Here is a 27732-nt window from a genome sequence, read left to right as displayed (position 1 = left end):
AATGAAAAAATAATATAAAAGAAACAAATTCGATGCATGTAGAGGACATTAAAATTAATAGCCATAGCGTGACAATAATTTAGAGGGAAAAAAAAATTTTTAAGTGATCAGCACATAGCCGACCGAAAATGATTTTTAAGTTTAACGAAAGTGTTGCATAAAATTCTATGGAAACTAGTAACGCCTTAGTTCATAAACTCTACATTCAAGAACTTGGAGAGTTGAAATTTATGAATTTAGAAGCTCGGTTCTACATGAAATCAAATAATATTCTTACAGTGCAGATCGTATAGGTGTAGGCTTGATAACATTTGATATGAAAAGTTTTTGGCGGGGTTCGACGAAATTTGTTAATTTTTTTTTCTATGTACATATATATATATATTCAGTTCTTGACAGTTGATATTCTCAATATGCTAGGTTGCTTGTGACATTTTTTAACGCAACTCATATAAAATAAAATTTCAAGAGGAAGTTGTTCGATATTTTCTAAAAATGATCAAAATTATTTTACATATGAGCCCCGTAGAAAAGTCTTCAGCTCCTATGACATCTGGTATACCCCAAAAGTTGAGCAATCCGTGACATGGCTAAAGTAAATTCAGGTATAAATTTTCCTCAAAATCGGTTTCGCCGAAATTCAAATGCATGAATTCACAGATAGAATCATCAGTTTGTTTACGATCATGGAAAAATACACTTCTTCTTACATCCTAGTTAAAAAAGTCGCTCAGAACAATTACCATACCATTTAGAGAATCGATTTATTTTATAATATGCTTCAAAAATCTAGAAATTAAAGAACCTATTTTGTTGTTAACAGTACATATGTACTGTTTATTTTCTAAACGATTCTTTCCCCAATACCTTGAATCTGAAATTAAAATTATGCCACCGAATTTAGTTAATTAATTACGAGTTAATTAAATTTAATTTCTTCAATATTAGCAGTATAAAAATTGACTTTATAATTTTTATCTGTTATACCCATTAAATATATTTGGTATATATCACCTTCCTTGCTCTTTTCAGGTAAAATTTTTAAGCCCGATCTTATATATTTCATCCCATGATTTGATTTTCAGGATAGGAGAGTGAATTTCTTTTACAACACCCACACGACGACGCATAATATAAAACTAATGACACACAATACAATAATAATACTAATATTTTGATCTAGAATGTGTTAAAATTTCCCGGGCTGTCCTACTTAGAAATTTATTTCAATATTATGTTTAAAGGTTTATTCTTAGTCCACTTCTAATCACTTGAGAATATTTTCATTTTCCATGTCATAAACGTTTTTATTTTAACTCTTATATTTTTCTTATTGTTGTCAAATAACAAATTTTTGTTATGATATGCTGCAGATTACACGCGGATTATGTGATTTTCGAAAATTAAATATTAACACAATTTTTTGATAACTAAATTTATAAAGGTGTTGTTAATCTGACTTTTTAATTTATATATTTTGCCACATAGTTGAGACATTCATATAAATTTATAAACGTACATTACACATATATACATACTTTCTTTTTGAATTTTATCATCTCAATTTTGACCTTCTTAAACGCATACATTGTATAAGTACGTTTTTCTTTACTTGCTTTCCTTAATCTCATGTAACCAGAAAATTATTTTGAAAAATTTATTTTATCAATGGAAGAATCTTATATAACATGAATTCGTTTCCTCTTTAACCTTCTTGTTTTGTTCTGATTTCTTTCTTATTATTTTTCTTGTTACATTGAAGTCCGTCTAATATAAAAAAAAAACAAAAAACCATTATGATTTTGCAATCTTTCAGCGATGAAATTTTTTTTTACTACTCAAACATATACGTACTAGTAAAATACATACATTGGAAGTATGTACGTTGCAGCCGCCTTGTGGTTATAGGCGTTATTGGATTATCTTCAGACCAAATAAATTATAAACTTTTTCTTTCATTAATGAATGTACCCAACAAGCGCCAATATGAAATAAAATAAGAACACATTAATAAGTTTATTTTGTATACCTATTGAAAAATCTTAAAATATTTTAAGAGGAAAAAATTTAAAAACGTAAACCTTAAATACATACTTGCAGCTGACTTTGTTTGCTTGTAAATGCAAAATTTCGTTGAATTTTTGTGCAATAAAAAAAGAAATGAATTGCAATTTCCTTGAATAAATTTGTTAATTTATTTAATGAAGAAAAATATATGAAAGTCAACACATTTGAATGTCGATTTTATTTATAGTTCGAATAATATTAATATTAAAATATTGTCAAAGGTTTTGAAAGTTCAATTACAATTCAATTATTAAAAATTTCAATTGGGCTTTCACATTAAAATTATGAAGTAAAAAATTTTAACATGAAAATTTTCTCATATGAATTATTCTGAATTTATGAATGAAAAAATTATTAACACTTTAAGATTTTTAGTTTATTTCATGAATTTACAAAATGTGCAGCTCTTTTTTTTCGAAAATCTTTGATTTAAATTTTTATAGCTGTCACAAAGTCTTGGCAAGATCCTTTACAATATCACAAATGTATTCAAAAAATATTATTGATAGCTGATTTGAGAAACTCTCAAGGATCTCATTCGCTTAAAATCACATTCGATAATAAATATTTATTAGAATTTTTTCTAAAACATGCCGTAGAATGACAGAATTTATTTGAATAAAAGAACATACAGTGCGTGCATACATGAAAATATGAAATTTATTTTATTTAAAGTCAAAATTTACATTTGTCATAAAATTGTACATAATATGACATTGATTTCCTTTGTATATTATACCTTATTCACACTGCAACGAATAATTTATTATTTATTTAATTATTTGTTTCTATGCTCATACATGTGTAGAAATAAAATCAGCAGATAGCCATTTAATTCAATTTTTTGTTTTAAATAAAAGTTTGTATTTCGAATATTTTTGCATATTTTCATTTCATTGAAATTTTATTGTATATTAATTGTAAAATAAGCAAGATTATCAAAAGTAATGAATGGTATGTTTTGAATGAATGGAAATAAATTTATGATTTTTGAAGAAAAAATGCAAAATCGCAGGAATCACTTCAGTTGAATTCATGAGCAGATTTGTTAATTTATGTAATTATACGAGGGTCACTATTTATATTTCGGGTCCTGGCAATACTAGTCCTGGCAATACCGGCATGTGACATACTGTGAGATTGAGGCATCCTTGGGCATTAGTTCCACCAGCGTACATAAGATATTGCATGAGCATCTTGCCGTGAAAAAGGTGTGTTGTCGATGGATCCCAAAAAATTTGACTATTGCACAAAATAAGGCTCGTGTCGATTGGTGCAAAGAAATGTTGAAAAAATTCAATCGCGGTGCGTCAAAAGACGTTTATAAGATAGTCACAGGTGATGAATCATGGATCTATGCATATGAGCCCGAAACGAAACAGCAATCGACCGTATGGGTGTTCCAAGACGAGCCAAATCCAACAAAAGTTGTTCGTGGAAGAAGCACATCGAAGCAAATGATCGCGTTTTTTTTTGGTATAACCGGTCATGTGGCCACAGTACCTTTAGTGGAACGTAGGACGGTCAATTCTGAATGGTACACCACCATCTGTTTGCCGAAAGTTTTCGAAGAAATAAGAAAAACAAACAAGCGCCGGCGAATCATTCTTCATCATGACAATGCAAGCTCTCACAAATCAGCTGAAACAATGGACTATTTGAGCACTCAAAATGTCGAATTGATGGGTCATCCGCCGTACAGTCCTGATTTAGCACCCAATGATTTCTTCTTATTCCCTCACATCAAAAAAAAAATGCGTGGACAACGATTTTCAACACCTGAAGAAGCAGTCGATGCGTTCAAAAACCATGTTTTGGAGGTGTCTCAATCGGAGTGGAAAAAGTGCTACGAAAATTGGTTTCAGCGCATGCAAAAGTGTATTGATCTTCATGGGGAATATTTTGAAAAACAATAAAACCATTTCCAATGATAAATGTTTGTTTTTTATTGCTAGACCCGAAATATAAATAGTGACCCTCGTATAAAAAATATGATAAAAATTATATAAAAAATTTCACTTTTTAAAAGCAGGAGGCCCTCTTTGGATAATTTTAATATATTATATATATTATATATGTATATTCAAATTGAATATTTAAGATATACCATTCCCATTTATGTATTTTTTATTTAATATACATTTTTTATCTTGAGAAGTAAGAGATTCTAAATTCGAATTCTCGTTCCGATTAAATTAAACCTGGTTTTAATTTATTATGTCTATTTTTTAATTCCATAGTAATAATACTTTTGCATACTTTTAGGATAATTGATAAGAACTAGAATAACAGAAGAATTCAAATAAGATATGTATTTGAAATTTTTATTTTTAGCGAATTATTTTTACGAAATTTTGAAATATTTTTCTTATCAAGAACTTTGGGGAGAATTTAATATGTAATAGAAATTATTAATAATTTAATACGAAATAGAAATTAGTAATATGTATGCATTTTTTATTTTATCAAATGACGTAAAGGTCTTTGCCTAAATAGACGTAGAGAAAGAAAGTTGTCATTCGTCACTTCGTCGATCAAATTAACAGAAAGATTCGTTAAATTATTTTTTAAAAAAAATTTTTAATGCTTGCAACATTACACTCTCAATACTGTTATAAAATTTCCTATTGGCGACTTCAATAAACATACAATTTTTAATAATAATAACACATAGGATGCATAAATGTGTAATTTAATAAATATTTATGTATGCTATGGCTCCTTCGCTCTCTTGGTTCTATAGAATAACATAAACATAAGTGTTTTATATGAAATTTAAAATCGGTAAACATTTTTTGATGTTCTTTATTTTCGAGTTTTTAGTTAAGTATTTTCTCTGTATAGCAAGTATTGAATAGAAGTATTTATTCTATATAGCGCAATTTTATATATAGCTACAATCATTTCTATGTACACAGTATTATTTATTAAATTCTCTCTAATTTCATTATTTTTATGTCATATTTTTTTAACTCAATTATAAAGGATACTGAACCGATCTAAAAAACCAGTTAAAATTTTCTTTTTATTTATTTATACAATTGTAATTTTTATTTTTTGTAAACTAATAGATTTTATCATTTAAGTTAGACATAGAAACTAAATTTTAACAAAATAGTCTACGCCAAAATGGCGTTATTATGAAAAGAATTCTTAATATACATATGAAACTTTTTATATATACATACATACATACATGTAGTTATATTAAAAAAAGAAAATTAATAGTTTTGTAGCTACCGTGCACTTTATTACTTATTAAAAGAACAAAAATGTTTTTTAATCAGAAAATTTGATTTTGCTAAATTTTTTTTTTTTGTTTATATTGAATAGCTTAATTCAATTTTTTACAGAATTTTTACTATTCGGATTGGATTTAAGAAAAATAATTGTATTTTATATCTGCTATAATTTCTCGAGCTTTTGAAAATTTGTAGGTTGTGGCATGATGCTCGTATAAAAATTAATTACTCTTTCAAGTAAAAAAACTACCAAATTATTTAGTGAGTTCTGATCTAAAATTATGTAAATTCTACTGTATTCAGGTATGCCATGTACCCATAAACTGTATATCAGGAATTATGGGGTCAACCCTGTATTCCACATTTAAAGTTTTTAATATTAATTGGAGAAACCGCTGATCTTTACAAATAATTTACAAATTAGAAGAAAAATACTTACTCCATTTTGCAAAATGTTAATGTATTACGAAATTAAAGAATTCATTTCAACTCCGATATATTAAAATAAACAACGCTTTATTTAATTTTTATGAATAATTTGAAAAGACAAGCGATTTTATTAATTTCTTCAATTCAAAAAAAATTGACAAATTATAAAATATTTAAATTTTTAGAAGAAATTGCTTGATCTAAGTAACTAGGTAACTTTAATTCAAATATTTTCATTTTCAAAAATAATAAATTTGAAAATAATTAAAAAAATTGCAGAAATTCAATTTAAGATCTGGAAGTATGCAATTTCCTACCAAATTTTAAAATCTGTTTCGGCAAAGTTGGAAAACAGCTATATCTCTTTAAAAATTTATTATTTTCTGATCGGGAATTTAAATAAAAAGATGAAAATACGAATGAAATGAAAAATTCATTTAAAATTATTTTAATGGAAATATAAAATGAAATTTTTTAAAATACATACATAAAGAAAAAAGAAAAACGCACAGCGATAATCCAAAAAAATAAAAAATAAAATGCTTTAACAGGTTTATTTCCTGCAACCTGCTATAGATAAATTTCAAGTCCATCGGAATAAATCATCTTCAACAAAAAGAGGAACAAAAATATTATATGAAGTGAATACTAGCCGTAGATGACAGATTTCATAATAATAAAATATGAAATGTTGAAAATTTACTGCAATATTCTGGCATTTAGAGAAGGGAAAGAGAGAGAAAGGGAGAGAGGAGGAGAAAAAAAAAGCAATCATCAGTTTCAGTTACCAATTTTTGTAATTATTTCTTCTCTTTTTTTATTATTTTTGTTTTTCTTTTTTGAAAAAATAAAATTTGCTGAATTGACCATTGCCGTGCTGATTTCAACTGCTAAGTTGACTGTTAAGATTTGATAAAGTTGCAAAAATTTGACATTTAAGACAAGCACGTTCTTCGATTTAATATTGAAAAAGAAAAAGAAAAAAAAAAATTTAATATTTTTAAATTTTTTTTTTCTTTTCATAGTCGCGCACTTCATGTGGAGAAGTCAGAAATGAAAAAATGATTTATGATGTTTTGTTAGTGAAGAATAATTACTGAATAAAAAATAGATTTGAGAATCAGAAAAAATTTATTTTTAAAAGCAAATTTCTTAAAAAAAGTTTTCATTTTGTCTGTGCTTCTGAATCAAGACATCTGTCCTTCTGAGTTATATTACAAATTTCGGGCACAAGAGTTTCTTAATTAAGCAACTTTGAGCTAGCATATTTTTAAATGTATATTGAAATACCAATACCTTGTATGGTATATTGCATAAATACCGATGTTTTATGGGAAAATTTTGTAAAAATGCCAAAAGTATTACAAGAAACCGTATACAATGTGTAGTTAAATAAACCGTATATAGGTACTCGAAAAAATCTCGAACAAATATTTTCAGTAAAAATTCATAGATACAATTGACAAAATAAAATTACACATATAATAGGTCTAACAGATAAAAAATATAGATTTCGAAAACAAAATGCCGCAAATGAATTTCACATGTTCATGACGTCTTTGAGGAGGAAAACAAAAGTTTTTGTGCTTAATTATTTACTGGAAAGTATTTTTCGTTTACAGTGAGTAGTGGATTGAGTTATTTAAAAATTTTAGAACAAAATTTTGCTCTTTCCATACAAAAACCACCCAACTTGTATTTACCAATTTAGAGCAAATTTATTTAAATTTACATTATATTTAATTTTATGTGTAACCTGCTAATATGTTGAGTGTACTGAAGTCAGTTACAGAGCTGTGAATTGAAAAAGTGTTATATTATCTTTTTATAATTATTCTTGAATTAGTCAAATAAACTCATATATACTTCCTAATTTTTTAACTTTTATTTTAAGTGACCAAAAAACACAATTTACATATTCAGTAGGAAATATGCTGTTTACAAACTTGTAATTTTTTCTCTCTTTCATTAAATATTTTTTTCAAATTTTTTTTTTCAAGAATAAATTCTCATTGAAAATGTTATAATTTGCTTTTACTTTAATCATGTTAAGCTGATTGCATCCGCATGACATGTATAGCATCACAAAAAAAAAAAAAAATCGACTCTACATGAATCCTAACTTACTGCTTTTAGATTGCTTTTATATAAATTTTATCAAATGATATTAATGTTATTTTGCTTCATTTATTTCCCAACTCTTTCATTTTTTATTAAATTCAAAAAAAAAAAAATAGCGGGGTCGCATATCACAATCAAATATTCTGAAATGTCTTTAAAAATTCGGAAGTATTTGTTGATTTACCAAAGAATAATTCTTTTAAAATTATTTATAGTTTCATTTTTGTATAGAACGTATAGAAATATCAAATCCATAAATTATAGATTCTCTGTTGGAGTGGTCTAATTTAGAGCTGCTGCTATTTTTATTAAAAATTTAAGATTAATTAATGTTACTTTATTATACTTATTTTATATTACAGACTTTTTTATATTATTAATTTAAAGAAATGGAAATATTTTTTTTAAAGCGGTTCCATATATTCTTTGACATGTTATTCTATATTTAAAATTGGAATGTAGGGCTTGTATCCTGGTAAATTATTAATTTATTCTTTATGATTGTTGTCCAAAAATAATTTAATTAAAAACTCTCGCTTTTATATATTTCGGCTTTCATTGTACTCAATACCACACGAGTTTAAAGCGCGTACAAGTATGAGATATTTTAAAATAGAGACGGGTCATGTGCGCTTAAGGCAAAAAATAATTTAACACAGATATTTTTCATTAGTAAAAACAATTTTAATTAATATGAAAGGTTTTTTTATTTTCATCTACATTTTCGGTTTAAAACTTTTAAACAGGAAACGACAAAAAGATAAAGTACCTGTAATGGTAATTATTAAGAACATTTCGTGTTTTCTTTTTTTTTATCACGAACTTGAAATACATAATTTAAAAAAAATTAAATTGTCGTTTATTATGGGATGTCACCAATTTGTATTTAATTTTTTTGAATTTCTTTTAAGTAGTTCGCGCATCATATGGCGATGATAAAATAAATGCATGACTGAATGAAAGCCTTTGGAACAGTTTATTCCTGTTTTAATTAGGAAGTGTAGAGCTCGGTATGTTTTTGGTTTCTAGTGCTTGATAATATTTTTAAAAATCGTATATACATAAAGAAATTGAAGCACCATTTTAAAATACATTTGCATTGACAAATTTTTCATTTCATTCAAATATGATCTATAATAACTTAGAAAATCTATTGGATTATTGATGAACCCTGCTATTTTATAATGAAACTGACTCCATTGACGTAGTGATAGGAACGAGTTCTTTTCATCAGCCTTATTCTACTAGACGAGTCACAATTACGACTCTCAGATTTTTTTTGCACGTCGCACTTTTTTTTGCTACTCTACTAGATCCGAAATGTGGTACGACAGAAGACGTGAGACTCGATTTTATGATGAACGCTTTTAGTGACAAATAATGATACACGCTTCCGGTAAAATTGCAGATTTGTCAGCTCACATAATTTTATGTGCGACGCGATAAGTAGAATAAGGCTGGTCAATACTATCCGATAATTATTTTATTATTTTATTTTGATATTTATTTATTTGTTTTATGATGAGCATAGTGCAGGTGGTGACGCAACTCTAAAATTCAATTATTCACTAAACTGTCCATATTTTATTTGATTTCGTACAGCCAGTATTAGTTGCAATCAAGTTTTATTAGTTAAATTAAGAGACAGTAGTTTACTTACAAATGGAACAACAATTGAAATTTTAATGTAGATGTAAAATATATTTTGCCCAACCTTTATAACATGTGTCCCTCTAATAAAATGGAATGTCTTACAGGTGGCCCTTCATTAATATTTATATTTCAAAATTAATAAACTTTATAATTGAAGTGTACAAAAACTTCCGTTAACATTGATCTTTTCTCTTGCTATATAAAAATCGACAATAAACATAATTAAATCGTATCTATTATATTAGTACCCTTATATACGAATTGAGAACAACATATAGCAGACGAATTCCATAACGAAACATGAATGTGCTTATAGGTGAAGTTTAATTTTTTTTCTTTTATTCATTTACAATATAAAAATTAAATTAAATTCAAATAAATTCCATTAAAGTGAAAAGTACACCGCCCTGCCTGGATTAAGGAAAAGAGAAAAAAAATAAAGTTGGGTCAAACCAATGGTTTGTATTGTAGCACTTTTCCCTTCAACAAGTGAAAATTCTGCTTTTAAATACAGTCTATGTATACCTATCACACATTCTAAAAATTATTTTCATTCATACGAGTATACAAAACCCTTTCTAGGATTGCATATATTTAGGATCAACGATTTATGCAGTCTTTGAAATAAAGCAAAAATTAATATAAAGTGGGGTTAACATAATGCTCGATTTTAAGGGTTAATTGTGTGAGTTAAGAAAAATAATTATATTTTTTAATTTCATGGAATTTACCGTTAGCTTTTTGCGTTTATAAAAATTTGGAAAAGCTTGCGGTTTCGGAAATATAAGGTGTCAAAAATTCAAATTTTACGAATTTCAAGAGGTGATAACTTGAGAGGGGGTGGAGATGAAAAAAAAATTTCTTCTAACAAAATGAACTATTTGTTAATGTCTAAAAGCTCCTAAAATTTCAAGCTTCTACAGTCTGGGGTCTAAAAGAAAAACGACATCAAAAATTTGGAAAAAAAGGACTTTAGATAACGGTAAATTTGAACGGCCATTTTGTTTTTCTAAATTTTAACTATAGTATACCGCGCAAGTGGAAGCAAGCCGCTGCCTTTCTGCGTTTGCAAAATTTCAAAAATGCTTATGGTTTCATTGCAACAAATATTTAAAAAAGGCCATTTTTAGGGTTTTGGGGGGGTATAACTTCTAGAGGGGGGGAGATAGGTAAAAATTTTGTTCTACGGAAATAAGTTTCTAGTGAAGATCTATGTACGTATTAAATTTCAGCTTTCTATCTTCAAAAGTGTAGAAGTTTTGTAAACAGACACACGGACAGACGGACGGACGGACGGACGGACAGAGTGAAACTAATAAGCACTTTTTTCAAAAAATTTTTTGGAAAAGTGCTAAAAACACCTCTTGTATTAAAGGATCGAAAGTATATAAATTTATATACACATATACAAATATACTCATCAATTCCTATTAAGTAATATAAATTGAATTAATTATTAAATGAAAATGTACAGAAAAAAAAAGTAATGGAGTTTCTCTTTTGATAAAATAAAGCCGATAAAGTAAATGTTTGCTATCCTTTTATAGTAAATTAGTTTTTATCAAGTCTTTAAAGCTGGTAATTAGTATTAATCCGATTATCCAATTTTTTGTTCCATTGAACATATCAAATAAATTCACTTGCGTGGAAAAAAAAGTTTATGCTTGTAAACTGTACCTTGGTCAAGAATTTTAAAAAAAATGTCACGAATGTAGAAATTTTCTACGACTTTTCATATACCGCGTTAATTTTTTATAATATAAAAGTTTTATACAAACTAATTAGTACATTCCAGCACTTCCACTTAGGTGTATATAATATTTTTTTTATTTGTATGTATTTAATTAATATTCTTTGAGAAATTAACCCTTATAATTCTGTTGTTCTTCTTCTCTTTCGAAATGAAAATAATTTAAAAAAATTTTATGGTTATAACAAGAAAACAACAGTAGAGTACTGGGAATTTGAAGAGCTCTGTTAAATCAAATGTTAAGTGAATATATTTCTAGTAGAATAGACAATAATTGCAATAAGTTTATTACACGATTCTAAAAATTAATATAAAATATTTGAATATTGGAGAACTGGAGGCTAGTGATGTGCAATCCGGTTATTTGGTAGTTTTCATTTATACTCGTTACTTGTCTGATCAATACCCGTTAATGAGTACTACTGAAATTTTCTTATATTCCTACTGAATTAATAAACAGAATGTAAATACCTACAATTTTTTCATAACAAATTAATTTATCAAGTTTTTTGTTTCTGGAAATAAATTATAATGAAATGATGGTGAGTAGTGGAGTAACGAGTAATTAATTTCCGCACATTACAATACAAAAAACGTAATCTAGGCAATAAACTGACACCTAACAGGTATGTGTATCAAATATTTTCCAATTCCTAATGTTCGGTCGTGCAGAACTCATTTCGGTTTTTCCATGTTGATATTCCTGAACCATATAATATTGATTTAATGTCAAAAATAAATACGAATGAATTATAATAATGAATAAATACGCCATAACTGCAGGCGATGAACCTGAAATACATAGCTAATAAAGCTACCGCACTTATCACTTTAGTCTTTTTAAATTTAGGTGTTAGCTTTGATACATGACATTATTACACCAATAATAAATTGTTCATTACAAATTTCTTCCTGTATTGATTATTGTTGTTCTATGTTTTCCTATTAACATTTTGCAAAAATTAATTATTTTTTCTATTGATCTAAAATATATCTGTTACCTTAAATAAACTAAATATTTTTTCTCATTTAGCAGCTACTAATGCTTATTTCCTGACCCTTTTTCCACCATTATTCTGCAAATATTTTACCACGTTAAATCACGTAAATAGCACAATCAGAAATTTTATAAATAATTAATTATATTTTTATAAAGAGCAACCATAGCTATATGAAGAGTTTTTTCCTTAAATTTAACTGTTTGACATTTTTGATTTATAAATATTGTAATAAAAAAAATTATTATTAAATTTATAGAAAAAATTTTTAAAACATCAATTATAAAATTCTTTCAAAAACACTTTTAATATAAAATCTACAATGAACATGACATTTAACATGATCGAATGTCTCATTCTCTTCGGCAGCTTCACACTGTTCCATACTTCATATTTAAAAGAAAAAAATGCATGCATTTAAGATAAAGTTAAAATTACTTTAATGAAATTTGATACTAACAATAATTTTTATAATTTATTGCAGATACACTCATGTATCTGTTATACACTGTTCATATTCAGTTGATTTCTTATTGTCGAATTAATTCTCTACCATATAAAAAATATAAAATAACATAAAATTGACCCTATAAAGTAAAAAATCAATAAGATAAACAACATTTTATTACCCACTTTAATGTTAATCAACCCACGTTAAATTCGAAACGTTCATTCATCACTATTCCATAAAATTTCACTACAGATTAATTTTTAACATATTTTCAAATTAAAAAATTATAAAATGAAAATAAGATTGCAAAATATTACAACATTTTCATCTTATAATAGCCTGGCTTTTGATAGTTTATCAAGTTTTTGTTCTTATAATTGTAAATTTTGTCATAATGCCATCAACCAGTTTTCTTTTAGATCGTTAAAAATTATACATAGTTGCAATAGACTTGCAATTTAAATCCGTCATAAGAACACTTTTGAATATCACGTTTCTTAAACAGCTCTTTCTGGAAAGAGATTATTTTCTATTTATTTTGCTTATTAATTTATTTTATTTGGTATATATGAAGAATATAATTTAATATAGAAAAATAGATCAAGAAACTTTGATATAGGAAAACAAATTTATATTTTTAATAAAATTTGCATGGTAAGAAATTATTAATATTAAATTTATGGGAAAAAATTTAACTATTAGACAATGGCTTAAAGACAAAACTTTTAGCTTTAGAATTTTAATTTTATATGAAAATCATCTGAAAACTAAAAACTAAAACTAAAATTTGGGAAAACTAAAATTAAATCCAGAATTACTACGAGTACAACTATTTTTTAGATATTCGCTTCCATACACAACTATAAATTCTCTTTATTCATGAATTTTCTTTAAATCAAAATTTTTTTTAGTGACTTGCGCCTGATAACAAATCTCGCCTTTTCAGTCCCTTCATCCTTTTTTATTCACTTTCAAATCGGAATTCTAGTTTTTTAATTCCATATGTAATTTTTCCAATAAGATTTAAATAGAATGTTCTAATTTTTCCTCAAAATATTCACCAAAATTAGTAACAAATTGAACGAATAGTGACATAATTTTATGCAAATTCTGGAAAATGTGAGAAATATGAGATGCGAAATTATTCTATTCACTTGAAAATAATATTATATCTACATGAACATATGATACTCACTCACTTTCTTAAACATTGTTCTTAAATACTTGATTGCTTCTTTATATACCTTTCGAAATTTTTTTATGTCGAACTAGAATGTACCGTCCATTTCCGAATTATGAAAATTTCACTGACTCTATACTGTATGAACATCATTATGTGTGTGTATTCATTTCAGTTTTATTACTCATCATTATATTGATTTGTAAAGGAAAATGGGTGATTTTGTATCTTCAATTTTATTGTTTTCCTATAATATTTTTTGTTATCTGCTTCAATTCAAATTGAACTTATTAATGTCATTTCCGGAAAGAGTTTACAAAATAAAAGAGTTTTTCTTATGAGTACGTTTCCCCTTTACATACCTATATGTATGTATATACAATTTATTTACGTATATACCTAAACATACCAAAATCATAATTTTATCTCGAATAAATTGAACTATAACAATTAATACAATATTCTATATAATTTAATTGCAATGCAAATATGAAGTTTCCTTTAGAAATGACATTCGTTTTAAATAAATTAACAGACAGCTTTAATTTAATCAAACTTAATACTATTTAAAAGTTGTCACACTGCCAGTAAGTCAAACATTAATTAGCGCACAAAAACATTACAATTATTGTTTCGATGTACAAAATGCATCAATTAAAGAAAGAGAAAGGAACAATGACGATTTGGTAGAGATCTGAGTATATTCTAATACGAGATATGTCGAGCCATTTTTTGGTTATTATTATTTTAGAAAATACAACCAATTTTTAAACTTTTTACATACATAAGGTTTAAAATTAGCTTGGATTAAGCAATGTGCTTCTGAATAAAATCATATTGTAAATAAAATGAAGTCCAAACAACAAAACGAAAAATGAGAATAAATTTCGAAATGGAATAGGTAGTCAAAGCATTAAAGAACAAATATGTATGAAGTTCCATATAGCTTTAATATCATTGATATATATTTAGTCTATTACTTTAAATTGACCCAGTTTCGTTTGCCATTTTACCATATGAATAGTTTGACACCCGAAAAAACACTAACATGAAAGTTATTGCATATTTTATCAAAATTACCAATTTGTAAAAGCATGAATAATTTGACTCCTGTGGATTTTTTTATTTAGTTGTACCTGAAATCTTTTACGAATGATTTGGGAAAATAAACGGATTTATCAACACTTTTTTGTTTGAAATTACAAATTGAATAATAAGATTGAACCACCATAGGCAAAACAATCACTACTGTTCATCGCTATTACTATGACTATATGAACGGAAACGATTAAAACAAAGATCAAATTTTGCATTGCAATTTTTCTGTATTTTTCTTAGTAAAACCACGCAACGCAATATTTGTTTCTCTGTCATAACTGTTATTTTTTGTTTTTTTTTAACTTTCGAAAATTGTACTTTTTTTTAAAGTCCATTTATTAAACCATATATTATGTAGGTACTTAATTTTATTATAATATTCAAGCATATATCCACTATAAAGGTCTCGAATCGAGACACTGTTTTTAATGTTATTAATTACAGTTGATATTTTCCGGATATAACAATTTATTTTTACAGTACTTGATTAAAAATACTTTTTAATAAATGGAAATTCAACAGTAAATTTCATCAATTTTAAGCATTGATTCAACTGCACTTAAGAACTTCTTGAATTGTGAATTTTCTATTGAAATACAAACCATCTTTTCTTCAAATACAAAAAAAAAATTCAAATTTATGCAAATTAATCGTGAAAACTTTTTCAAAATCAATCTTAAAAACAATCAATGAAAATTTATATTTTTCTCAAAACTTCAAAATTCACTTTTAAAACTTTTCTTTTTCCCCCAAGTATAAATATTTTCCTATAATTTTTCAATCTAAATTTTCCGGAAAATAATGAACCTTTTTTTTTTGTTTTGTTTGTTAAGGATCCTTCTATAAAATGAATAAGTGAGTCAACAAAAGCAGAAAAAATAGGAAAACTTATTTGTATAATAAATTTCATTTGTTTCCAATGTATAGAAAAAAAGAAAATCTTTTCAACTTGTTTTCACTTTCTATTCAATGATTTTTCAACAACATTGAAAAACTTATTAAAAAAAAATGTGTAGACCGCCATCAAAAGCAAATAACAAGACCGCAAAAACAAAAAAGAATGTGAAAAACGAAAATAGGAGAAAATGGAACATTTACCTTCGTCAATATCCTTTTGTTCTCTTATTATTTATACCCTTTTTAAAAATCTTTAAATTTCAAAGACCCTATTAGAAAGCAAGTTGTAATTTCTTTTTTATTGAATTCTGGCTATGTTGCTGCTATATATATATGTACATCGTTCAATACATATGTATGTATATAATATACATACTTTTAATGGTTGGTTTTTAAGCATCCTCGTGTTGCATTTCCCATGTTAAACCCTATATATATAGAAAAATATGAAAGTGTCCGAACCATGTATGAATAAAATTAAGAATCGATAAAAATCTTTTGTTTTTTTCAACTACACTTGCATTTACCATTGATTTGCATTAAAAAATAAAATTTCATGTATGAATAAATTATATAGGTATATGTATGTGAGGTATATATATATACATAAATTAAATCCGATATGCATTATTTTGTTTTTAATAATTTAAAACACATCAATGTAAAGCAATCTTTAAAAATTTTTTTAGTTTAAGACAACAGAAACAGGAAAAAAACTATTAAGAGTGTCGAGAAATAAAAAATTTAAATTTATTTGATAAAAAAATTTTTAAAAATTTGTTAAAATAATTTTTTTAATATTTGTTTGAGTCATGCATAATACCGTAATTTTTTGCATACAATTACATTTTAAACGTATATAGTTAATCTAGATGACAATTCTAAAAAATTTTATTCGGTCTTGTATTTTATTTGATATTCGACAAATTATGGCAAAGGCTTGTAATAATAACTCGAGTGAGTAAAAAATATTATTAATCATATTTACTGTATGCCCTATGTCGAACATCAAATACGCCGGATCAATAAATTACCTATATAACCGGCGAGGTGGTAGTAAATTTTACACCTTCCGATTTTTCTTTTGTAATTACTTTCTTATTTCTCTCTCGCACTTTCACATTCTTTCTACTTTCACACTGTTTTTTGCTCACTTACTCATGGTGAATTTTGTTATAACGCATACTTACTGAAAAGTTAATGAGGGAGAGAGGTGTAATAATTAATAACAACACGAAGAATTTGTTAAAAAACTTTACCTCGTACTTTAAAAGTTAAAAATATTGTAGTTCATTAAATTATTCGGCAAATCGTATCTACAATCAGTTTTCAAATTGTACGAGTATTTCATGAATTTATTTATAATACGAATTTATTATAACTTCCTTTTATTTTTCTACTCGAAGTTGACTTGTCTTGCCAGACACAACTTCGAGTAGAAAAATTTTTCTACTTCCTTACCCTTTGAATACCTAAACGCATTATAAGAATTAAGTATACTTATTAAAATTTTATGTAAGATATATGGAAGACCGAGTTTATGAAATTTGAATTTGTCTTTTAGGTAGCAGTGATTTTGCAGGCCGAATTGTTTTTCATAATTCTAACAAATAAAAATTATTCATTTGTGATGTTCAACTATTTTCAACAGGTGGCATTCGGGCACTAATTTACTAAAAATATTCATTATTGTTTTTTCGATTGTCGCATACAAAAATCTATATAGGGACTCTGAGTGTCTATGTATTCTTGCATATAGACGTATGTACATTAAATTTTATTGCGTGTATAAAATGTTATAAAATTTTTTTTTTTTGTATTTAAAAGAATTTCAAAAGTTTTTAATTTTGACCTATTCAATAAGATTTCGCGTAAAACAAACATCGTCGGTGTATCAAATAAAAAAACTTCAAACCACTCATATGATAAAGCCATTTTTTTCTCCAGCCTTCTCATATAATACAAACATATAATATTGCACTTTTTATTCAAGATATTGAAAACGAAAACAAAACGATAAAAAAACAAGATCTTAAATAAAATTTAATTGGCTAAATTCAATGTTTATACTCGTATAGATTCAAATACTTTTCATTAATAGAAAAAACAAAAAAAAAAATACAAAAAGTTCCTAAACATGAATGCTGTTAAAAGTATGCACGTGCCATAATATAAAATTTTCCATCGTTTGTGTGGTTTGAAAATAATGTGATGCAAACATTGTTCGATCGGAATTAAAATATTTTTTTCGTATCCAAACACATGCCTATGTATACATATGTAATACTATTTAAAACTAAAGAATAGAGAAAGAGTGTTAAAAACTTAAAACTTTAAAATACTTGAGTTACTTTTGGAATCTTACAAAAAAGAAAAATTTCGAACATTAAAAACAGTTGTAAATTTTATTTAGATTTCTTACTTGTATATTCTTGTGACCCAAAATAGATCAATGTAACTAGATTTTGAATTAGTGGTGTAAAGGGTGCTTTTTTTTAAATTTTGATTTATGGCTGAGATCAAAGTGTGTTGTCCACTGGTTATTTGATAAATTTATGTTGTTTTTATTGAAATTGTTTCGTCATTCCAAAACTAGAATGCAAAATTTCAAAATTTTATATTGAACAACTGCAACCATGTTAAAAGTTCACAATTTTCCGTGCTTAATGCACGTATTTTAACAAGACTAGTACAGTTGCTTTTATGGAGACCGGTATTCAGTCATGATGTGGGTGATGTGCAATTTTAACAAGATGGTGCCGTACTTCGAACACACTTCGATTTTTTTTGTTTTAAGAAATAAATTATTTACAAATTGATCACATAATTAAAGCGAAAATTGAAGGAAAACCAACCTTTTATAGAACTTCAAATATTTACTGAATAAAGCGAATAAACCGATTGTTATTGGATTTTCGGGGAACAATGTCAGGCAAACTTTTAACGAATTGTTAGCTATATGAGACGCCATATTCATCGGCTGAAAAACGGTCGGATTTTTTTTTTATATTTCAGCGTCTCTTAACAGGAGTTCTCCCGGCTTTACTTTTGAAAATTGAATTGAAAACTGCCTAAAGTTACTTATATCAAATAAAATCAATATTTTGTTGCTTTTAAGCTCATAATCAAGAAAGTGTGATGGCTATTTAAAAAAACAGCACCCAGTACGTATATTTGAATGTTACTAACGTATAAACTAAAATATTTAATTGGAATTAAAAAAAAATACAAAAATTTATTCGTGTTAATTGCATAAAACCTACGCTCATAAACGTGTAAATTTTTATGTAAATTATATGTATTTGTGCTACTGAACATGGAATGCACTCACTTACATATAAAACAAATTTAAAGTATGTATGCGTATGAAATCCAACTGCAAAATGTGTACATTATTTATAATGTATATAGTTGCCAGGAGTGAAAACAATTTATTTATTGGTAAATTGATATTTAATTGAAGGGTTTTACGTTTTATTTACATTTACATACGCACACATATGAAAATATTGATTTTATTTTTGATGCTTAAGGCAAAGGTCACCAATATACTATTTTATATCGTAGGTATACTCGTGCTAGACAAATGTATGTAATACTGTTGTTTTGTTTAACATTGTTTTGCATTATTCTTGTGCTTCCTACAACTTTAAAGCTGAAGTAGTACCGTGTTAATGCACATTTCAAGTTGTATATAGGGCATTAATAATTTATTACTGCAATTTGTTATTTAAAAACAATTCAATTTAATATGAAATTTTGAATATTTTATGCATTTAATTTATTCCAAATATTTAGTAGGTCTCCTAAAGAGACTTGGAATACAATAATTTTATATGCAATTGTAATTCAACAATTCATTAATTTTTAAATCGAAAGAAAGAAAAAGTGAGTACGAGTATACACTTTTAGACTGCAAGTCTATTCTTTTCAAATAAAATTTTAACACAAAAACTCTTCAAGTTTTTTTTTAAGTCAAGGTATTTGTTATGGTCAAGGTATTACATAAATTACTTATGGTACACAAGTAATTTAAATGATGAAAATTAAAATTGCAATTTGTGATATTTTTTTTCAAAATTTTATTTTAAATTTGGAAAACAACTGAAGGCATTTGAAAATCACTAATTCTACATTGAATTTGGTGTTATTTTTCAAAAGATTGCAAATGATTTAAACACTTTGAATACCAAGATCGTAAAACCCGATACGTAATACACGAAGCTTGGTAGGTATTAATTTCGCAATAACTACGGAAATGCATTCTTTATTTTTGAAGGAAACTAAATTTGTTCCATTATTTTTGAAGGAAACCAAGGGTAGTTGATTACATATAAAAAACCATATCTGCTTCAGAATCATATTGAGATTTTGAGGCTGTTTGTTGATTCATCTAGAATGTTAAATTGCCACTGTTGAAAAACCGACATTAAATCCGAAATTATTGTTGCCGAAAAAGAAAACGTGTAAAATAATATACAATGTCTTTAAATTATTCCACTTTTATTTTCAATAAATTCAATTTTTAATTTAAAAATTTTCATCCGAATTATGAGAAAACTTAAAAATTCATAATGAATTTTTTTTAATGAAAAATTTTATCGATAAACTTAACAACGTAATGTAATTGTTACAATATTAACTGGACTCACGGGAAAAATTACCTAAAAGGAATAAAACAGAATACCAAATATGGTTAACAAAAACCTGACAAAACATCAATCATTCCTATATACAAAAGTAAATGCAATATTGAGTTCAAATAATGTCAAATTCTTAGAATTGCAATCCGCGTATTATTTCAAATATAATGTTTTAATATTAATGATCTCTTCATTTTTTTCAAATTTAAAGTAACAGAAATAAAAGTAGAAAACGCCAATGTTTAACATTCTTTTATTAAGTTCAATGGAGAGTTATAGTGAAGCACATAGAAACCTTATGGTGCAAGTTATTTATTGTAAATGTGTAATTAATAACCACCTTAGATGATGATGTAAGTATAAGAATCAGAAAACAGATTAATCAAAAGTTTTTTCTTAATGAATGGTTAGACAGATTTGTTTTGTATATTGTGTATTATGTTAATAATATAGATTTGTATATTTACAACTACATTTTGAAGGTGAAACTTTTGTTTCATTTCACAAAAAACATTTAGAATTTTAGCAAAATGGCATAGAAATTGGTGCATTCCGTTTGCAGGAATGTAATATACTCCATAACTAGTTTGGTGTAGTTGGGAGCATTTCGTAAACTGAACGTCTTTTACAAATCAATTTATGTAGGAGTAAAGGCAAACTAGAATATTGCAATTTTTACATTTATTTTCTCTTTTACTCCTTGGGTTGCGTGGATTAGACCTCAAGATTAATGAATATTTAAAAAAAATTTTCGTGAGGCTCATGAAATTCGAAAATATTGTCGAAAACTCAGTTTCTAAGCAAAGAACATATCACATTGATGCAACTTTGATTGAATAACCTTAAATTTAGTTTTGTTTTTCCAAATCTTCTTCAGACAAGAGATAGCTTTTCGGTAGACAAATTCGGTTTACATAATATTATATTCTTATTCTTAATTATTGTCTAACGACAGACTATCCGAGCTTATTGAGCTATATGGCCTTACTAAGGTAGATATCTTAAATATTCCGAAATTCTCTATAATATAATACGAGTATTAATATGTAGTTCCAGATTTTGGGAGAACCAAAAGAAAACGAACAACTTGACGCCATAGTTTTATTTATTTTGAATAAGTTATATTTGTGTAACACCAATAAATCTTTTAAGAACCCAGAAACTGCTTATAAAATTTCATTTATCCTTCATTGAAAAATATAGGGTATATTTTTGGTCTGGTATCATGTGGTGCGTTTGTGCGTAAAACAAGGAATTAAAGTCAACATTTCTATTTTTCAAAAGTTTTTCAAAAATAAGAGTTATAAAAAAAAAGGAAAAATCCGAGTAAATTGTAAAACAACAAACTAAAAAAAAATAAGAAAAAAAAAGTAAAAAAAAAATGCCTTTAAATATTTTGCAATGTGTACAACAACGTTCATTTAAAAAATAAAAGCACTAAGGCGGCAAGATAAATAGCGAATTGATTCAAATCGAAATAATAAATCTCAAAGGATTTATAAATCGAAAAAGAAATATTGTATAAAAATTTATTATCACATTCGTTTTAAATTTTTATAAAAATTATTTTTATATCGCATAGTATGTATTTGATTTATGCTGGACAACAACATATTATTCCATATCATAAATAATATCAAAATGCATACATTATTCACCATTGGTTCAATCTAGAACAGAATAAATTTTCAAAAGATAACAAATATATTTTATGTACCTATATAAGCCTTTGAATCATTACAGCATTTAGAAATTCTTCAACAATGTGTACGTGTACATTGTACATAATATTATGCATTTCAAAAGATTTCTTTTCAGATAAAACACGAAACTAAAATGTAAGAAAAATAAATTTTAATGTTATCCGAAAACTTAGTAAAAATACTTTTATCGCTCTATATATTATATACCCTACATTCAATTTGGAAACGTGGTACTAGCATAGCATAGTTATTATTACACACATAGTTAAAAAATTCAAGTAATATGCATTTGAACGGTTCAATAAATTAACTTGTGTTGGTCCGATTTATTAAAATTTCTTTAGACTCATTCATATTAAATACGCGGCGGCGATCCCTATAATTTAAGGTGTCCACTGAATAAGATTAGAAAAGTTACGATTTCTGTAGAATTAAATTCAAAATTGCTTTTAGAAAGTAATTTCCAAAAATTTTGTAGTTTAATTTGGTGCCATTGTCATTGTTTTTTAGTTCTTTTATAACAAAATATTGAAGGATTTGTGAGTGAAGTTGCTAATGAACTAGCCTAGTATATGTGACATAATTGATTTTTATACGTAGCTATTTCTTGTAAATGCTTGTATAGAAAAATGTGATCATTATTTCGGAAGACTTCTTACAATTTAAATGCAAGCGAGCTTCACTAGAAAGGGCCGTATTACAAATGATGGCATCTAAAAGGATAAATATTTTTAACTATACTTAAGAAACTATATTTAATTTTTATTAGTTTTTATCAATCATTTGCATATTTTATTATTCAAATTGATAAGAAAAATGCGCTAATAGCGGTGAAAATTAAAGAATACTCGTATCTATAAAAATTGCAAAAATCTTTTAATATTTGCTTTTATTTTTTTCCCTTTAGAAGCACAAATTTTTTTAATCATACATTTTTTGAATGCATATATTAAACAGGGCCCTATTGCATCAACTATCCTTTTGAATTTTTTTTTAAATTATTTAATCAAAAAATGTGCAAAACTTCTGTTGCACCAAGGGTCAAAACACTAATGAACTATACAAATAGCAAAAGTACTTTTGTAAATAGAAAAAGCAAAATTAAAAGTTGTTGGTGCAATAGGGCACAGGTGGAACGGAAAAACTAAAACAAAACAGAAATTTAAAAACTAATTCGTTTTTAATTTGATTGCATTAATCTTTAGAATTAGATTTACATTTTAGTTTTTAATTTCTTTTATACATAAAGGTACTTAATGCATTGTAGTTGTTATCAATGATCAATGGTTTATTATAGGTAATTGAGAATTTAAATGGTCTGCTATTGGAATATGGGAACAATTTTGAATTACAATTTAAGAAAAAATGGTTTATATAGTTTTGCTTTTAACACTTGGTGTCCTTATGTCGGCCGGATGCTTTAATTTAATAGAATTAAAGGCATAGTAATAGAAGATACAAGTAAATTTGTCGCTCTATATATAAACCAAAACAAGTCGGAATAAGTGCATTGCGATTCTCAAAAAATTGGAGATTTAATTTTTCTACGATTTTATGTTACATCAAACAAAGCAATACTCACAACATAATGGATTTTAAATTTTCACTATTCTTTTAATTTCTAATAGATTTTAAGCGCAGAAACCTTGAATTTTTTTTTATAATAAATATGAAATTTAATAATTTTCCACTTCTTTTCAATTGTAAACGTTTTAATAACATAATCGTTTACTTGAATATTATTGCGTGCACATATAATGTACTAAAATTTTTTGAAAATATTATGCTTTAAGGCGGATTCGAATTAATATCAAATTTTTAATTAAATTTTTCTGCAAAGACGTGTTTTAAATTTTTTAATTACAGGTTTTATATACAAAAATTTAAAATCAAAATAAACGAAAAAAAAATATTAAAAAGCACGGGTTTATTTTATGAATACATTAATTAAATTTAATTATATGGTTTTGAAAACATTCTAAATTTCAAGATTTACCTTAAAGTATAATAGTTCAATTTACTACAATTTTGTTATTTTAGAGCAATATTTTATTTGAAAATTTAAAATTGTTTAAAGTTTATGACCTTATGTTTAACACACTGATCAAAGTCCATACGCATAATATGTAATGTATTATGTGCTACGCATTCTATAATAGTTGCACTTTTATTTAAACTAAATTTTAAATTCATTTAATTTAAAATCTCATGTAAAATAAACATTTAATAAATTTTAATAATTAAACCTGACACATGATGATTATAAAACCTTTAATCTATAAATAGTTCTTGAGTTCAATTAATCTTAGAATTTTATTTTACAATCTGAATTTAAGTGACTACAGCCTCTCTAATTCTTTTTTTCGCGTGTCATATTGTTACATTTCTTGTATAACATTTTTCTTGAATAAACATTCAAAAAAATATCATGTAGGTGGTGCTTTTAACCCCGATTAAATTACAAATTCAATTATAAAAAAATACCAAAAATGATTTTTTTTCTCATAACAATCACGGATATTTTTGGCGAGAAACATTTTCGACAACTTGAGTCACTCTTCCGAAAATGGTCTGCCGTATAAATAACACACAGATTTTTGACCTCCTAAGCTGCGAGTGTTCATAGTTCATCAGTATAGAAATCAGCAACTTCAAGTAGAATTATTGAAGATAATTGGAAGATGTTATTGTAAATGACGTATTTTATCATCAAATTTTATTTCAAATATAGGACGGATGGAGATATTTTTCCGCCCAAACAAAAAATCAAAAAAGAAAATCTGGGTTATGGTTGAATCATTTTTAGAAGAAATTCTAGAATACAAAAAAAAAATCTGGTCATTAATAAATTTTTTAAAGAAAAATGAGCCTAAGCGGTAGGACTAGAATTATGTAATAAAATACTTGCCACATAAGCTGTGAATTGAAGATTTCAGGGCAAATTTAGAAAATTTGGTAACATAATTGTATACTGAACTATTCAAATCTTCCAATGTCATAGAAAGAATAAGGTTCATGTCTACAATAAATAGTAAGCAAAAATTATAAAACAAATATGCCCCGCTAATATCGTTCTCCAACAAATATATTGAGTTTTTAAAATATTGAATTTTTAAAGAAATAAATAAAATTTAACAACAATCGATTTGTTCTCAAAATTCTATGGAAATATAATCTCTTCTCTTTTCAATTACCATTAAATATATGACACAGTTGCCATCCATTTTTAAATGAAAGTAAAATTTATTTTAAATTCACCAAATTTGTTGAAACAACCGATTATTTAATTCAGCTTTATAAGAATCTTCTCTCTGATATACACTATAATAATGTGCTGTAATATAGTCTTACACATTTATCCACAAGTTTGAATCAAATTACCATTTATTAGCAAATGTAATGTAAACAATTATATGTCAACTCCCACACAAAATTATATTAATAAGATCTCGCGAAGCAGAGTCCAACGTGATTTTACTGAATTCCTTTATATAAACTCTTTTTTTTTTTTTTGAAAAATGTTTAGCTCCCCCACAACAGCTTTTACATTAGAGCATTATCAAATTCATACTATAAACTTTTTCTTAAAATTTCTGGAAAGACCAATTTGTATACGAGTTTACATCTCCTAGTTTACATTATCTTTGATTATAGATGTAAAGAAACCAATTTTCACTTATTGTTTTTGATTTCGATCAGATATTCTCATATTATTGGTATTATAAAGAACATCACTTGTATAGAACAGAATGGAATCCTTTTTTTTTTCTATTTAAACCCAAGAACATTCTCAATAAATGAGAATTTTATTTACTTTTTGCTTATTATATACGGTTATATTGCAAATTTATTTTTGTTTTTTGTTCTATATTGGCAACCATATCAATGAACGTAGTGAAAAATAAAAGGGATACCAATCAATTCTATTATGTCTTTAAGATACAATCTCATGTACCTACATATGCAAAAATCTTTCATTCCCCTTTTGAAATTGAAATACCTAGCTATACATATATATGTTTTTTAATATAATTCAATGCACCATATGTAATGTGGTTTATTGAAATTAAACGACCATGAATATAACAGTTTAGAAGTATATAAAAAACAAAATTACACAATAGAATTTGATATTTTCTTTTCATTTTCTTTTTATCTTGCATTATTGTTCTTTTTCATTGTATAAATAAAGCACAATATCTTTTGTCTGGCTGGCATTCAAAATTGTAATATGTATGTATGTATAACAAAAGAAAAATAGCATTCAATAATAAATTTATATTATCACATGTACAGCATATAATAATGAAATTCATTGTACCCACAAATATATATGCATGTATGTACGAATGACAAAAAAAAACGACAAGTACTTATATAAACGTACACTGATATTACACTCATAAAATGTGTAATATTATTAAATTATGAGACAAAATTGATCCTTTTATAGGGTATCCTTGAAAATTTGATAAATTTTTATGTACATACATTATTATACTTTATAGAATTCATCTGAAATATTAAAGAATTGCTATGGATAACGCAATAAAAATAAAAATTATTTGATTCATTCAAAATTTATTGCTTAAAAATGAATTTGATTTAAAGTCTCACATATTTAGGTAGCTATGTACATATGTATTATAAAAAAAATTTTGGAAAATTATTAAAAATTATTAAAAAATTCCAATAGAAATTTTCATCTACAGTTAGTAAACAATGAAAGAAACCAAATGAATAATAAAATGAAAGTATAATCGACATTTTATTATTAAATTCCATCAATTAGTATAACAACAAATTTAATATTCGATTTCGCTCTACAAATGACAATATAAAAGTTTAAAATATCATGCGAGAATAAGCATTGATGGGAGTGGTTATGAAAGTATGAGTACGTCTAGTATTAAAAAATATTTGTTTTCGTTTGGGTACGTGAACCTTTGTATTTTCGCCTAATGTTGTTGATTTTGTTATGATTTCATATAAGACAATTCGCTTAGCCTTGAATTAAATTAGTTTATTGTGGATACAAAAAATTTGGACCTTTATTTTAAAGCAATGCTAATAATTTTCGATATAAAATTTAATTTTATAAAATTTATAATTCGAAAAATTCCTTAGTATTCAATTATTTGAAGAAAAATAATTTTGCATATTTTTAGGAATTATAAGAGTTCAAATTGAATTTAAGGACTTTATTTTTAATGGTTGAAGTTAATAACGAAGTTTCGCTCTAATTTAAATATAATTATAAGGTAATTGCAGAAAGAGAGTGTTTTTACAAAGAGAGTGCTCTCTTATCCGAATTTGTTATACAATTTTAGCTAATTATACGAAAATAGGCAACGAATTCAAAATATAATTAGGCAAGGAAAAGGAAATAATATGAATTTCAACAATTAATATTATTTTATTTTAGTTAAAATTTTGAAAATTATTCGAATATGTACATGGTTATTTGTAATCTAATTGATTTCAATGAAAGGGCTAAGAT

The 27732-nt window shown here is 25.9% G+C and overlaps 1 protein-coding gene across 1 annotated transcript in view; it reads right to left on the bottom strand.

Annotated features, from left to right (window-relative positions):
- LOC129610862 (uncharacterized) overlaps positions 1-18857 on the bottom strand; it is a 35277-nt gene extending 16420 nt beyond the window's left edge. The window contains exon 1 of the mRNA XM_055523629.1: positions 18767-18857. Within this exon, the coding sequence (XP_055379604.1) occupies positions 18767-18857 (91 nt within the window). The remainder of the gene's footprint in view (positions 1-18766) is intronic.
- Positions 18858-27732: the final 8875 nt, after the last annotated feature.

This window comes from Condylostylus longicornis, unplaced genomic scaffold (assembly GCF_029603195.1).
Source record: "Condylostylus longicornis isolate FDR11 unplaced genomic scaffold, ASM2960319v2 ptg000048l, whole genome shotgun sequence".
NCBI classification, from domain to species: domain Eukaryota; kingdom Metazoa; phylum Arthropoda; class Insecta; order Diptera; family Dolichopodidae; genus Condylostylus; species Condylostylus longicornis.
This window is presented reverse-complemented; position numbering and strand designations above follow the sequence as displayed.